Source organism: Vipera ursinii (assembly GCF_947247035.1).
Source record: "Vipera ursinii genome assembly, chromosome: 2".
NCBI lineage: Eukaryota > Metazoa > Chordata > Lepidosauria > Squamata > Viperidae > Vipera > Vipera ursinii.
The window spans coordinates 100,106,935-100,121,986 of NC_139513.1; the positions used below are offsets into that span (position 1 = coordinate 100,106,935).

Below are 15,052 nucleotides of genomic sequence, written 5' to 3' on the forward strand. Positions count from 1 at the left end.
TAATAACAATAATAATAATAATAATAATAATAATAATAATAATAATAATAATAATAATAATAATAATAATAATAATATAAAACAAGGTTATTGGTGAAGGAGACACTGTGACTTATTTCCACCAAATACAGAACTTTAAAAGTAATAATAGCACATCAACTAAATAAGGCCAGATAATAATTATTTGATTTCAATAAATTGTCATAAACATTCTGATTAAAGTAAGGTCATTTACCTAAATCAGATTTTTAGATTGTTTTAAAACTCAGATTATTCTATAACATAACATTTTTTTTGTGGGAAAAAAAGGTTAAAATTATAGTTGTGACCGGACAATCACCTAGAAAGTCCTGTCCCTCAACCTAGTCTTCCTTCACAGAGGGAACTGCAGAAAAGATGTTAAGAAGGAAATGATCCTACAGTACTTCAAATTACAAGAGATAATGTCTAAATATTAACAGTATATTATCAAAACAGCTGATTCTGTAAAGCAATATAGTTGTCATATGTTGTATTAGCTGCAGATTCCAAATGCACTTAAGCAATCAAAAATTTACAATCAAATTTACAAACAAAGCGCATTGTAAAAACCTAAACAGAAGGTCATTAGCAAGAAAGATACAATTGGCTGACGTTTTTGTTGAAAAACAGTTTCCCTAGATGCAGCAGCCACCTGTTACCTATTTCTGGACCAAAAAAAGGTCTGAAACAGCTCTGGAAAGTTTGTAAATAATGGTATCATCCAAGAAAGTCTGGAACAGAATAGAATTGAACTGAACTCTTGTTCTAGAACAGAGATATCAAACATGGTCAGTATTTAGAGATGTAATTCTATTCTCTTCTATGAGATGTCCATATATTTCCTGAAGTGATTTATTTCTTTGTTTTAAATGAAACTATACATAACTCTTTCCTCAAGAGTCCATGTCAGACCAGATGTGAGCAATTTTATCAACAATTTTCTGCAAACTCATCACAGGGGATAGTAAAATAACAACAACAAATCTCATAAAGATTTGTCAGCCTCTCTACAATTTTAAAACATTTTACTGGATCACACTGTACTGATCCAATTGTGATAGGAAAGAACAATCAAAGACAAGGCATTGAAATTAATGAACATGTAACATCTAAGATACAAGCAGTTCTTGTGTTAGGAAATGATAATCCAGACTGATAATATCAACCACATGAATTATCTGTTCAGATCAGGTAAAGGCTATATACATTAACATGTGTGCAATATATATTGAAATTAATAAATGTGCATAGCAGAATTATATTTTGAATGGCTGCCAATGGGAAAATTTCAGGTAAATGTTGAAGTTTCCTGAATATTTAGTTTCTAGGAAACTAACAATTCAGAAAGATTATTACCAGCTTGAAGAAAGAGGGCAATACATCAGCATAATCTCAGTACCTTCTCCATATTCTTTACTAGATTAATATACCCAGATTTTGAAACTACCTAACCTATTCCCATCACAAGATAATAATTTTAAGAATGATCATTGCAGCATCACTGTCTGCTTATCAAATCTTATGTATTTTGAATTTAGAATCCAAGTGAACAGCATAGGATCAAACAGTTAGTTGCTCAACACATATCCATGCACATTTGGAAAGAAGAGATGAATAATGGTTCATAAATGAATCATAAAGTTGAAAGGGATTCTCTGATGTTCAGGCCTAACTTCTTGTTCAATGTAGAAATCAGAATGGAACTATCCATGACACTTAGCAATGCAATATCTTGATTTGAACACATTAAATGAGATCATCATGGCCTTTGCTGATTATATTCATATAAAATTCTTCTGTTGGGAATCTTCTCCATAACATTGAACCAGAATATGGCTTCCTATAACTTAAGCTTGAAAACTATACTTCTATTTATATAGTCTAAGATTACATTAGCTTTTATTTAGCAGCAGTGCCAGTGCATTGATTCATATTGTGATCAACAATATTAGGTGTTACTACTAGATCAGATATCTCTAATTCCTAAGGAAAGAACTTCATATTTGTCTCTATTAAATTTAATTCTGATATTTTCTATCCACTTCTTTAATCTAACCTAAAATTGTTTCCAATTTTAATTTTGTCTTCTATAATATGGCATGATTGCACTGCCTTTTAATGGTGTAAAGCACCTAGAATTAGTGAGACATGGTAGTGAGGCATTTTTAAAATTTATGTAAATAACTAAATGTGTCCATTTGGAATCCTTTGCCATTTTATTACCACTTCACCAAGTCCTTTATAAAAGTGTTCAATATGTGATAAAACTCTAAAGCATTTCAGATGAAAATTTGTTCAGTTTGATATTAGACCAGTTACAGGAATTATTTGAGTATTCTTTTAAAGCCAGCCATGTTATGTACAGTCAAATAATGCTTTGGTGGTATCAGGATATACCTAATGCAATGTCCATAGCATTGCCATGATCTAAGAGGGCAATTTGGAAATAAACCTCCATTTGGTTATCTATGATAGACACTCGCAGATACAGAATTTTTATTATTCATATTAGAAAACTACAACATTACAATACTTTTCAACATAATCGCCATTCAAATTGAGGTGGCTCAGTGGGTTAGGACGCTGAGCTTGTCGATCAGAAGGTCGGCACTTTGGTGGGTCGAATCCCGAGTGCCGCGTAACAGAGTGAGCACCTGTTACTCGTCCCAGCTTCTGCCAACCTAGCAGTTCGAAAGCACATAAAAATGCAAGTAGAAAAATAGGGACCACTATGGTGGGAAGGTAACAGCGTTCCGTGCGCCTTTGGCGTCTAGTCATGCCGGCCACATGACCACGGAGACGTCCTCGGACAAGCGCTGGCTCTTCGGCTATGAAACGGAGATGAGCACCGGCCCCTAGAGTTGGAAACGACTAGCACGCATGTGCGGGGGAACCTTTACCTTTACCTTTTTTACTTGTCATAACGTCTTACAAGGTTCGAAATTCCTTCTGCAAAAAAATCTCCCACCTGGGAATGAAGCCACCCTGTAACAGCATTATGAAGCACATTGTTTAGCGCTGACTAGAGATGGACGGCCACTTCTTGCCTTATCATGCACATCAGTTCGTCCATCTTTAAACATGTGACACCACTGATGTACGACACCTTCACTCATCACGTTTGTTCCATAAATATTACACAGTTCGAAATGAATCACAGCTGCGGAAAGTGTTTTCACACACAGGAATTGTATTACTGCATGCACTTCACATTTGGCAGGATTTTCTATGGCAATTTTCAATTGATCTAGTGGACGAGTCAACTGCAACACAAACCTCTCCTTCCACTTCTCACTACCTACTGAACTACTTTGCAAGGCGCCATAGGGTGGGCGTCACTATTCCCACCTATTTCTTGCACATGCTCAAATGGAGGTTTATTTCCAAATTGCCCTCGTATTATGAAAATTCTATGATCAAAGAAGAAAATATGATTACTCAGAATGATATTTTATCATACAATCTAGACATCTTCCCATGCATTCCTATGAAGAACCCCTCACCAGTAGTCACCAAGTCCTCTTTTTCTGAAAATGAAGAAAATTGACATAATCCAATCATCTGATACTTCATTCTTTAGCATATTTTAGCATCTATATTTTTAATGCAATTGATGTAAGTTCAGATCACCAGCCATCCCTTTCAGTATACTATGATGCACTGGATCAGACATATGAAATCATTCCAGGTCAGAAGATATTCCCATGTGTTTTTCAGATTCAATCTAACACCCAGGTATGTCCTAGGGGTCCAGAAACCAAAGCTTTCCATTTGCCATTTTTGTAACTAGTTTTGCACTTGCTATTTCTTCTTTTCTAGTCCTGCTCTTTCATAGACTAGAAAGCCTCCAGTTTATATAGCTTGCTTCAGTTAACGGATGTTGTAGAATTACATTTCTGAATGATTTTTCTGTAAAAGTTCTGTAAGAGTTATATTGCTGAATGATCAACAGATGCATCTAGACTATAATGAGAATTTTATGTACCATGGTGAAAATAACTGCAATTAGTTATATAAGGAATGGTTAAATACAATTATTATTGTTCTTTGTGCCAAGTACTTCCTGGAACAGTTTATCACCAGAAGATTTGCTCAAAAATTTGCCATGAATTTTCTGACAATCATTATACAATGATCATGAAGGAGCACAAAATGGGTACTTTCCAGCAGTATTTGAAATGAGAGGACAACTAAACACAGAAAATAACAAATCAATTGTTCCCAACCATTTTTTTAAAGTAAACCAGAATCTTTCAAGACTCAGTTAATATAATATAATGAATTTGATGAAAGTTACATTAGCCACGCCTGCGCTGTCTCCGCGGTTTGACAGCTGAGAGCTGTCAAACTGCTGCGGCTGCGCATAAGCTGTCAAAAGCTGCTGTGTGTTCTGGCCGGTTTTACCTCATAAACCTTGTTGTAAAGTACATAACCATAACACATTAATACATAGCAGTTTGGTCCACGTGGACTTGAATCTCCCTGTTAAGCATAGCAGGTTGGCGGCAAAATTATTAGAATGGTGCATGCGGGCTGCTTGTGTGTCGAGTCCAATGCAAACCTTGGTGGAGCAGTGGGCTAATGCCTCCTTAAGTAACACCAGCTGCCTGAAATTAGTGCAGGTTCGCATCCCACCAGGCTCAAGGTTGACTCAGCCTTCCATCCTTCCGAGGTAGATAAAATGAGGACCCAGATTGTTGGGGGCAATTAAGCTGACTTTGTAATAATGCCACTTGGGGGGTGTATGAAAGCCCTAATAAGCAGGCATATACATAGAATGAAGGCTACTGCTAAGCTTGTAAGCCGCCCTGAGTCTTCGGAGAAGGGCGGGATATAAATGGAATTAAAATAAAAAATAAAATAAAATAAAAATACTTCATCTGCATTGATTGTGATGGCGCTGCTTGGCTTGTGATTGGTTGTGTGATAGCATGCTGAATGCTTACTATGGGTGCAACCATTATCTTTCGTTACACAACTGACGTGTGGGTGTGTGTACAGTGATTGACTACGTGCGAAAGGTAAATAATTTCTTTATTTTAAAAAATCATTGGTGAATTGAAAATGTTTTTTTTTTAATTTTTAGTGTAAACTTTACTATGAACATTTGCCTTAAATACAATAAATTAAATTTATGTTAAGGACTGAATATATAATTTTTTAAATAAAAGATTAAGAAGATGTGAGTTCCAGCACCTTTTTTCTTACAAAAAGAGCACTGAACGTGACTGACATATTGCTATGAATGCCAAGCTTGACAGCAATTTCCTTTTGAGTGATCCACTAATTGTCCTTCATCTTCAAACAAGTTCTGAAGTCCTGCTCCTCATCATTTCAGTCACACATATGCTTTCTAAAATATTCATTCAAGTTTGGGAAAAAGTGGAAGTTTTATGGCACCCAAATCTGGATTGTATGGTGGGAGGTGTAAAGTGGTGAGATCCAACATCACAATTGCCTATACTACTGGGTGGCTCAGGAAGTATGAGACTCAGTGTAATCAATTTGCAGCAAAATATCCTTTGCGTTTCTAAATTCTGCCTTATCATTGTTTCAAAGTTTTGAGTGTTGCAATGTAATATTCTGAGTTAATAACAGTCCCTGGAAATTCATGCAAATAATACCATCTGCATCCCAAATTTCTGTAACCATGAGTTTTGAATCTCTCCCCGTTTGCAGGTAAATCTTTGTGATGATTCACCATGGAGTGATGTTTAGTTCCTGTGCCATGTTTCACTGACTGTCATAGTTCTGTGAAGAAATATCTATTCTCATAGCACGACAACAATTGCTGGCAAATTTCAGTTCTTGAGGCTTTCATCTCTGCTGTCAGCATGAGAGGAACCTATCTTGTACAAACCTTCAAATATTGAAGAACATCAATAACGATGTTCAGTGTCCTTCATTGAAATATCAAGGTCGATATCAATTTGTCTTTGACCCACCAAGTTATTTTCCATCAGTTCTTCAGCCTTTCTTTTTGATACTTTTATTAAAAATTATATGAAACAGATAAAACTAAACTAAAATATTCTCCAAAAAAGATAGTAAGAAAACGAAATCCCCCCTTCATCCTCAACCAGCATATCCAAAATTAAGAATCTATTGCTCTCTTAGATTACAACCAGAAAAATCTTCATTCCATATCTCATCCCATTTTTTATAAACTCATCTGTAAATCTGCAATTTATTAATCAACAAAGGTCCAGTAAAAATTAACAAAAATACATAACAATACAAGTATATAATCTCTTTTTCCATTTAGTCTAAATCCCCTTATCCCTTTCAACATTTAATTTAATTTAATTTAATTTAAAGGAATAATAATAATAATAATAATAATAATAATAATAATAATAATAATAATAATAATAATAATGACCACAAAATAAACAATGTCACACAAAATGAAGCAGCTAAAGTGCTGTACCATATAACACCCCAGACTTAACAACTGTCCATAAGAAAGACAAAAAAAAAACCCCTGGATCATGGACATGGCAGTACCTAGAGACAACAGAGCAGAAGAGAAAGAAGTGGAGAAAATCACAAAACACAAAAACCTGTAAATAGAAATAGAGTGACTGACAAAAGAAAGCAAAGATAGATCAGTAGTAATAGGCACCTGGAGTGCAATGCCCCAAACAACTGGAGCACCACTTGAACACCGTCGACCATTGTCAAGTCAGCTTTCCATGGAACAGATTAACAGTTTATCAATCTTAAAGAAGAAATTAAAATAATAAACTGCAAGTGATTAAAAGGGTTTTGCTTAAGGTTGTGTGGGTCCATGAAGGCTGTTTTTACAGCTCAGAGATGATGGAACTCATGACTCCTAGCTCATTGCAGGCTGCAGCTGTGGAAATAACAGTATCTCCTGTCTGCTCACAGAAGTCAGCTGTATGAAGTACAAGTCCAGAGAGTATTTTGGCAGCCAGGATCTCATATTCAGCTGCTTGTTCAGCAGAAATGCTACCACAATCCACCAGAGAAAATGCACATGCTAGCTTGCCTTGCTTCACTGGAGGCCTCCCACCTTTCTGATATGAACCTTGTTGATTGCTTCCCCATTGACTTTGCTCGTGGAAATCCAGCAGGAAAGGTTGTAAACCATATTTGCAACCATCCTTGACTGCAGCTCCCTGCCACATGTAATTGTGAGCTAGACATCCAAGAGCTCGGATCACGATCATGTGCTTGCAGGAATGCGACAATGGCTGGAACTTTGAGGACTGGTTCTAGGTCCATTTTTTCAATGTCACCATAACTTTGAAAACTCACTGAATGAATGCACAGAAGCCAATGATTAATTGTACTCAAAAATTCAGTCAAGTCACATTGTTTAAAGCACACTGATGAGCATGCAGCCTTTCCTTATAGCTACTTCCCACCAAATGAATTAAATAGGCAATGCTAAAAAAAACAAACATCAGAGCTTCTAACATCTGTTAGTACCTTATTAGGAGTTATTTTTCATTCAACCTTTGTATAAGTCACATATATTCATTCCTCAACTTACAATCACCATTAGGACCGGAATTTTCATTGTAAGCCATTGCAATCATAAGTCACATCAAATTGTTAGGCGGATCCATCTTTCTCAGTGGGTATTTGTTATTGTTTTTGACAGAAATTGACAAAAAAGATCCCAAATCATAATCACGTGACCTCAGAATGCTGCAGCCAGCTCTAAATGTGAGCTGGTTGCTGAGCACCCAATTTGTGATTACACGACTGCATAAGTGTGAATACATGTTGTAAGTCATGTTTTCCAAGGCTGCTGTAACTTTGATCTGTTGTTAAACGAATGGTCATATATTGGGGTCTACCAGTAAATTGTATGGAATGAAACAGGTAAATTCAAAGGGCTGATGGTTAAAAACTTATAAACTAGTCCAAACTTTTTATTGTCAGGTCTCACATGCTCATTTTGCCTCTCTCGTGGAAAAAAAACCAAAAACCTAAAACGCTTTGATGATTTGAGCCAGACATTTTGCCAACCTGCAATCGTCCTTCAGTTCCAAACTTTCAAAGCTGATGCAACTCTCTTGTGTCCTACCCCTTGAACCTTCATTTACTGTTTCAAAACTAGCTCTCTGTATTTGCAATTATGTTTGATCCCAAATGCAAGGGGGAATGTGGAAAATAGCATCAGCTTAGTATGCATCTTCCTGCTCCATTGAGGAATATATCAAGCAGGAATTTGGCAAAGATATCAGTAGATTCAAGCAATGCAGCAATTCTGATATGACACATGATTTGAGATATACATTCAATATACCTAAAATGCACCATGGCTTTATAGATAAGCTATAGCATAGTAATAAAAAAATGAGAAAGAATTTCACACAAAAGGATTAAAACCATTATCAAGAGAGAGGGAGGGAGAGAGAAAGAAAGAATTGTACTACACATCCTATTGGGTGAAAAATTGAGCATTTTGGTCACAAATACATAAAAGTTAATCACAAAAAAATCCATTGTTTGTGATATACAACTTCCCTTGGAAATCCCTATGGGTGCAAACACTAGCATGGAATCACAGATCAGACTACAGATGGACAACGTCTTCTATGTCAGAGGCCAGAATGTAGTCAAGAGGCTGACAAATTAAGAGATCCTTGGATTATGTGGGTCCATTTTTTTCATAACTAATTTAATTTAATTTAATTTAATAATTTAATTTGTATACCGCCCTTCTCCCGGAGGACTCAGGGCGGTGAACAGGGCAATACACAATAAAAATAGAATACAAAAATTAAAAAGCCATTAAACATTATGCCCATAAAATTAATACATATTAAAATTAAAACTATTTATAAAAACCCAACCCCATCCCGTCAGACCAGGCCAGCTTGTTCGAAAAAGAAAGTTTTGAGATCACGCCGGAAGGAGCGAAGGTCGGGGGCCATCCAGAGCTCAACCGGTAAGCAGTTCCAAAGGTCTGGCACACCCACAGAGAACGCCCTCCCCCTGGGTGTCACCAATCGGCATTCTTTGATCGGCGGCACCCTGAGGAGGCCCTCTCTGTGGGAGCGCACTGGACGGAGGGAAGTTGACGCCAGCCGCAGGTGTTGCCGTAGGTAATCCGGACCCATGCCATGAAGGGCTTTGTAAGTCATCACTAACACCTTGAACCTCACCCGGACTATCACATTTGGGGGCTTGTTATTGTAATGCTCATAAGAGTCTTCCAGAACCTCAGACTTCATGTTCCCCTTCTGACCTGATCAACAATTTTGTCACAGTTTGGCATATGAACTATGGCTCAGTCTGGGGCTGCTGAATACCAGGGAGCTCACTTGGCTGCACCCAGGGAAACCCCTTTCATAGAAAAGAACACTGTGCACATATGACCACCAAGGTATTTTAAAGGATCACGTAATACCATGCATAATGTATATCTAATCCAGATTCTTAAATGGTCCAGTTTCTACTGACCTTTTTTTCCTAATGACTTATTTAATTAAAAAAGGTATGGTAGAAAAAACTTCCAGAGGTCACCTTCTGTTAACCATTTAATGGGGAAGAGCTAACCTGATCTTCACATCTCTAATTAATAAAACATTCAGTGTTTTGTTTTTCTAAAAAAATCCAGACTTCCAATGACTACAGGATAGGAATATATATACATACATACGTGTATGTGTGTGTGTGTGTGTGTGTGTCTATATATTTTCTGAGGTTTTATATATATATATTAAATTGCTAACAAAGAATTAAGGGAGACTGATATGCATTTCAAACTTATTAGTTTTCATCAGTCAGCCATACCCTTCTGAGATATGTATACACACACACACACACACACACATATATATACGAAATCTACAAAAACATATATATATATATGTGTGTGTGTGTGTGTGTGTGTGTGTGTATTATATATATATATATATATATATATATATATATATATATATATATATATATATATATATATATATATATATATATATATATATAAAATATGAATAAGCTTGTGATTTTTAATACCAGACATACACAACTTAAGAGCCAACAGTGTATAGCCTTACCTGCCTGATAATGCAGCCACTCATTTATCATTCCCAGTTGACATTTTACTTAACCTTGGTGGGTTTTCAAAATTTCTTGGCTGCCAATGTTTAAAGTTGTCTAGCAGGCTGCAAGACTTATAGCCCTCTGTAGGTTTGTGTTACCTGTTCTGCACCATGCTCATCGCTATCCAATCCAAGGGGTAAACATTTTTTCCAATCAGATCTTTAAACATTATGAAAGTTTCCATCAAAAAGTCCTAGTGGAAAAAAATGGATATTTATCTTTTATATTTAGATATCAAACATTCTTCAAATACAGAAAATAAATCTTGTTCCCATCTTGCAATGTAACTTGTATATATATTGCTGACCCGATTGCATAAAATGCCTAGTAATGACTGCAGCAATCGAGCAACAGAACAGGGAAAAAAAATAAAATCAGCGCTAGCATTTTCTACCACTCTACTCCACCACATTTTTGCATGAAATTGCACTGACATGGTAAAGCAACAAATACAGTAAAATTGAAAAGTACCTGACTAAAAAAAACAAATAACCCAATATTGACTCCAAATACTAGTTGATCAACATAATTTCCCACTTTTATTTTTTAAGACTGAAACTTCAAAGGCAATCCTGTTATGTAAACTAATATTCATTACTATATACATCAAAAAGAAAAAAGAAAAAGAGCCCATTTTGAGACTGTGCTTGAGACTGTTTCCTATAACTTACCACTAATTCTGAGCTCGTCTGAAAAGTTTCAATGTATGAAGAATAATGCTGATCATTCATTTGGTCCAGGATTGCTGTCATGCAGGCCACAAAATGACTCTGCAAAAGAAACAGGTTAACAGGGATGAAATGTATATACATCTAGATTAAATGCATTAAGAGATAAAATAACACATTTATATTATGCCCGTAACATCAACGTCAACAACTATTTATCTTATTGTATGATTTAGTTCATGTTGTGTTTAGGTTTTGTAAAATCTTCTCTTTTTTATTATTGTTCACCACCCAGAGTGGTAAAATGGGCGGTCAATAAATTAAATAAAGATAAATTAAATCAATAAAATTAACACATGCCAAATAATTGATGGGGAAAAAAATACTATTTCTGCTTATACTGTGTGAGCTACAGTTTTCAAAACATCTCAAAATAAATAGACTTGGATGTAAAAATGGGCAATCTTTTGCTACACAGGTACAATGTCACAGTTTGGTACAGAGAAATTTAATATTATTTTTTGAAACAAATTAAAAAAGAATACATTTTCAAGAAATTTCTAGAATTTTTTTTTAAAAAAACTTTAGAGAAGGTTCAAATAATCATAAAAATGTTAAGTCTACATTTCATTAAAAGGAGAAGAATTCTATTTGTGAAATCCTAATATTGATTTCACTGGGCAAACAAAGCTGTGTAAAAAGGGTTCAAGAAAGAGAAGAGATTAAAAAAAAACATCTTAAAATTAGCCAGGCTGTATCAGTGATAAAAATGTCAGTCACCCTTTCAAAAGGTGGACTGGGAATTAGAACAAAGCGGGTGGGGAATCTTCCCTGAGAAGATTCATACATTTCCTACAAGTATACTTTTACATATATCTTAATAATTCTCCCCCAAAACATGACTTGCATTTGTAATATAACCAATGTGAGCTGTCAATTACACCCATGTAAGTGTCATCTGTCTGCTTGAGATGTTTGAAGTTCTTTAAACTGCAGCCCTAAGAAAATTTAACTCACAAGCTGACAAATGTATTTTTATTTTTCTAATTTACGGATTTATACCTGGTCTTAAAGCATCAAGCGCTAATAAATGGTAATAGATTAAATTTTCCTAGGCTGAAACTGGCTGGCATTTAATACTAAGCCAAGTACCTTTCTCCCAGAATTATTTTTTTAAAAATAGATTTTTGAAAATTCTAAAAAAACAACAACAAATATGCATGTCCACTACACACCAGTAAATTCAAGTTAGAGTTATCTGTCCATCAGATGTGCTTCACATTTAGAACAATTCCTCACTCTAATTGGAAATTTATATGTCAAACTAACTTGAGAAATCTGACCTCTCCTTCCCTAAATGTGTGTTTTTGATTGTTTTTAATTCTTTAATAGCAAAATGCAAGGTTGCTCATGAGTGCAAACTGTCTGTACTTTAATATGTCCAACCATTTTGTCTACTACACTACTTAAAGCTAGAAATGAAGCTTCTTTAACTTCAGGTTGTAGCCACTAGAGGTCTTTTTTTACTTTCATATGGTAGCTTCTATTCAGTTGGTGCTGCTTTTTTATTTATTCCTACGTGAGCAGACCAGTATAGTTCGGGCATATAAACTGTGCAAATTACTACATAAATGATAACTTATTTCAGCTTTTGGAGTTATCTTTTCACTATTCAGAGCTTTGGTTATCTGTGGAGGTGTTAAAGGAGAGATTTGCAGCAGGTAATCCCAGATCTTTCAGGTAAGGATTTCTGTAGCTTTTGTTACTAATGCTCTTCTCTTTAAGAAAAGCGTATGTTTTACTTTTGAGAGGCAAACGTTATATTTTACTTTTAAGGGGCAGGCATTTTTGGATCGTATGGAGATGTTAGAATGTCAGCTGCTTGCCAAACCAGAGTTAAAAATTGCAATTGTTTGAAGATCAGCTTTGCTATTCAGATGTACTGATTTTATTGCCTCTAGAAACCAAAAGGAACTCTCATAAGTATAAACAGTAGAATCTTATATATATTCAAGATTGCTCTTTTTATTTGATTTTTGAGCTGTTTGATCGTGTTTGAAAGCTTTTCAAAATGTTCCTGCTTATCCTTCCCAAAATGATTTCCATTAATCCCTTGTGGCTTAAGCAACATCTTTAGAAAGATACTGTTCAGCAAAATGAAAACTATTTTTAAAATGTAAATCTCTCTGAAAAAAAGCCAATTCTCAAAATCTGGCTATCTGTGTACTGCAGCATTGTAAATGCACTGTTGTCCTACATGTGTGCAGATTTACTAACTGCAAATGGGAACAGTGTGAACTAACAGATGACATGCTTTGTTTTATTAAAACAATTCAGCTGGCAGTAGAGTTAAAATTATGGTTCTGCTATCCAGTTTTGAGTCACTGATAACTGGGTGCTCAAAATACAAGTTAGAGGTACATTTTTATCCTGAAACATTGTCTCATACCAGTGCCGTTCAGTAACTTCACTTTATAAGCAATTGACTCTTAATATTTCCATTAGCTGTCTTGTCCTCATTTTCATCCAGTCAGGCTACATGACTGATTTCAAAGTATCTTTGTTTTGGAGTTACCCAGGAATGTTGTCAAAGCATCAAATGTACAGATCTGTACAAGTCAATCAACACACTAGGAGATGGATGGAAGTAAGTAAGAGTAGTAGATTCAAGGTGTGTGTGACCAATCCTTAAAGCAACTGCCTATTTTTGTTTATAATTTTTTAAAGTTTTGATTTGATATCTAGAACCTAGGATGAAGGCACTTTTCCCAAATAGCCACTCACAAATTGTAGTATGCACTCTGGTACATGTATAACATAAGAATGAGAACTTTGGTGCCAGTTCCAAAATACCTAGCAATTAAGGAAATGAAGCAGTTTAAGCAGAATTTTGACATAGCACTTCAGCTATGCTTACTTCTGTGTCACCATACAGATAGGCATGAGTGAACCTAGATCAAACATGTATAAAAAAAGTATAACCCTATGAAACATTAGATTGGTGAGGGAAATGTTTAATAGAATGTTAAGAAAGGAAGATGTGAATCTGTTTGGAAGATATGAATCTATTATCAATAGATGCAATCAATAATATACATAAATATAACGATGGAATACACAATAACCTCTTGCCATTGTACAGAGATAATAAACTCAAAGATTTAAAAAAAATACCGTCACCTAAACTGGCTATTTGGAAATATGGATTACTGCCAGATTTTTTGGGGAGTGGAGCAAAGGTCAGGTGGGATGATAAAATAGATATTACTGAATTTATATCTATCAGCAGCGCACCAAAGCCAAAACAGCATGTCAAAGACAAATGAGATACTCTTTCAGTGACTATTTAAAATCCTTTGACATAAAATGGAGTATGATGAGATGATTGATTAGCCTTTAAAAAGTCATATTGCACCTAGTAGCCTTAAATACCTGTATTATGAAGCATTAGCTAAAAAAACCATTTAGAATTGTAAAATGTAAGATGTGGGAAGTAAGGAGTTATCCGTATAAAAGAATAGCATGGCTTGATTAAACAGAGTTTAGTAAATTTACAATTCTTTGGAATTTAATATGTGGTTCTAATATGTGGGAGAAGAAGAATACCAGTTTACAAAAAGAGATGGCAAACTTCAGCACCTAGCAACCAAAATCTCATCATACTTTATAACACCAGATGGTGACAGGTTGCCGTAGTAACTTCAAATAACAGCCACCAGCCACATAAATAAAGAAAAAACCCTAATTGAAAGAGGGAAAGAACAGAATGTGAAAAGTGAAGCCATTTACTAACATTCATCTGATACTACCTTATCCTTTGATATTTTTAAACAATTGGGCACTCAAAATACAGTGAATGTCTTCTGCTTCCTCCCACTACACACACAATGTTCACTACCTTATTAGCAGAAAGGAAGCAAAAGGTGTTATACTTTCCCAACAGGGTACTAGATATACACGGGTACTCTTCAAAATATAAATGCAACTTCACACAACTGTGAATATAGAATAGAGCCAATCTCAGATATTCAAAGCTATCTTTCTTCAGATTCACACCCGCATTCAAGTAATAGGCTTCATTGGGTAACTGAATTAACGCTTGTTAGGATTCGCAACATACATTGAATCATAAGTAATCAAACTTCACCCAGCATGATAATCCAACAACAGGAACTGCTAATTGCATACTTAAGGTTAAATTTAGCAGGTTGTGTAAAATCAGCTTTCTTCAGTTGACCTGGTTAGGGGTAATGTGCAAGATCAGCCCTTCAGATATAGCA

General features: G+C 35.3%; 1 protein-coding gene across 1 annotated transcript in view; it reads right to left on the reverse strand.

The window, feature by feature from the left end:
- The window catches only part of DOCK2 (dedicator of cytokinesis 2), a 341,341-nt gene that overhangs the window by 114,129 nt on the left and 212,160 nt on the right, over positions 1 to 15,052 (reverse strand). The window contains exons 28-29 of the mRNA XM_083351346.1: positions 10,776 to 10,874; positions 10,203 to 10,297 (exon numbers count right to left, since the gene is read on the reverse strand). Of these exons, the coding sequence (XP_083207472.1) occupies positions 10,203 to 10,297; positions 10,776 to 10,874 (194 nt within the window). The remainder of the gene's footprint in view (positions 1 to 10,202; positions 10,298 to 10,775; positions 10,875 to 15,052) is intronic.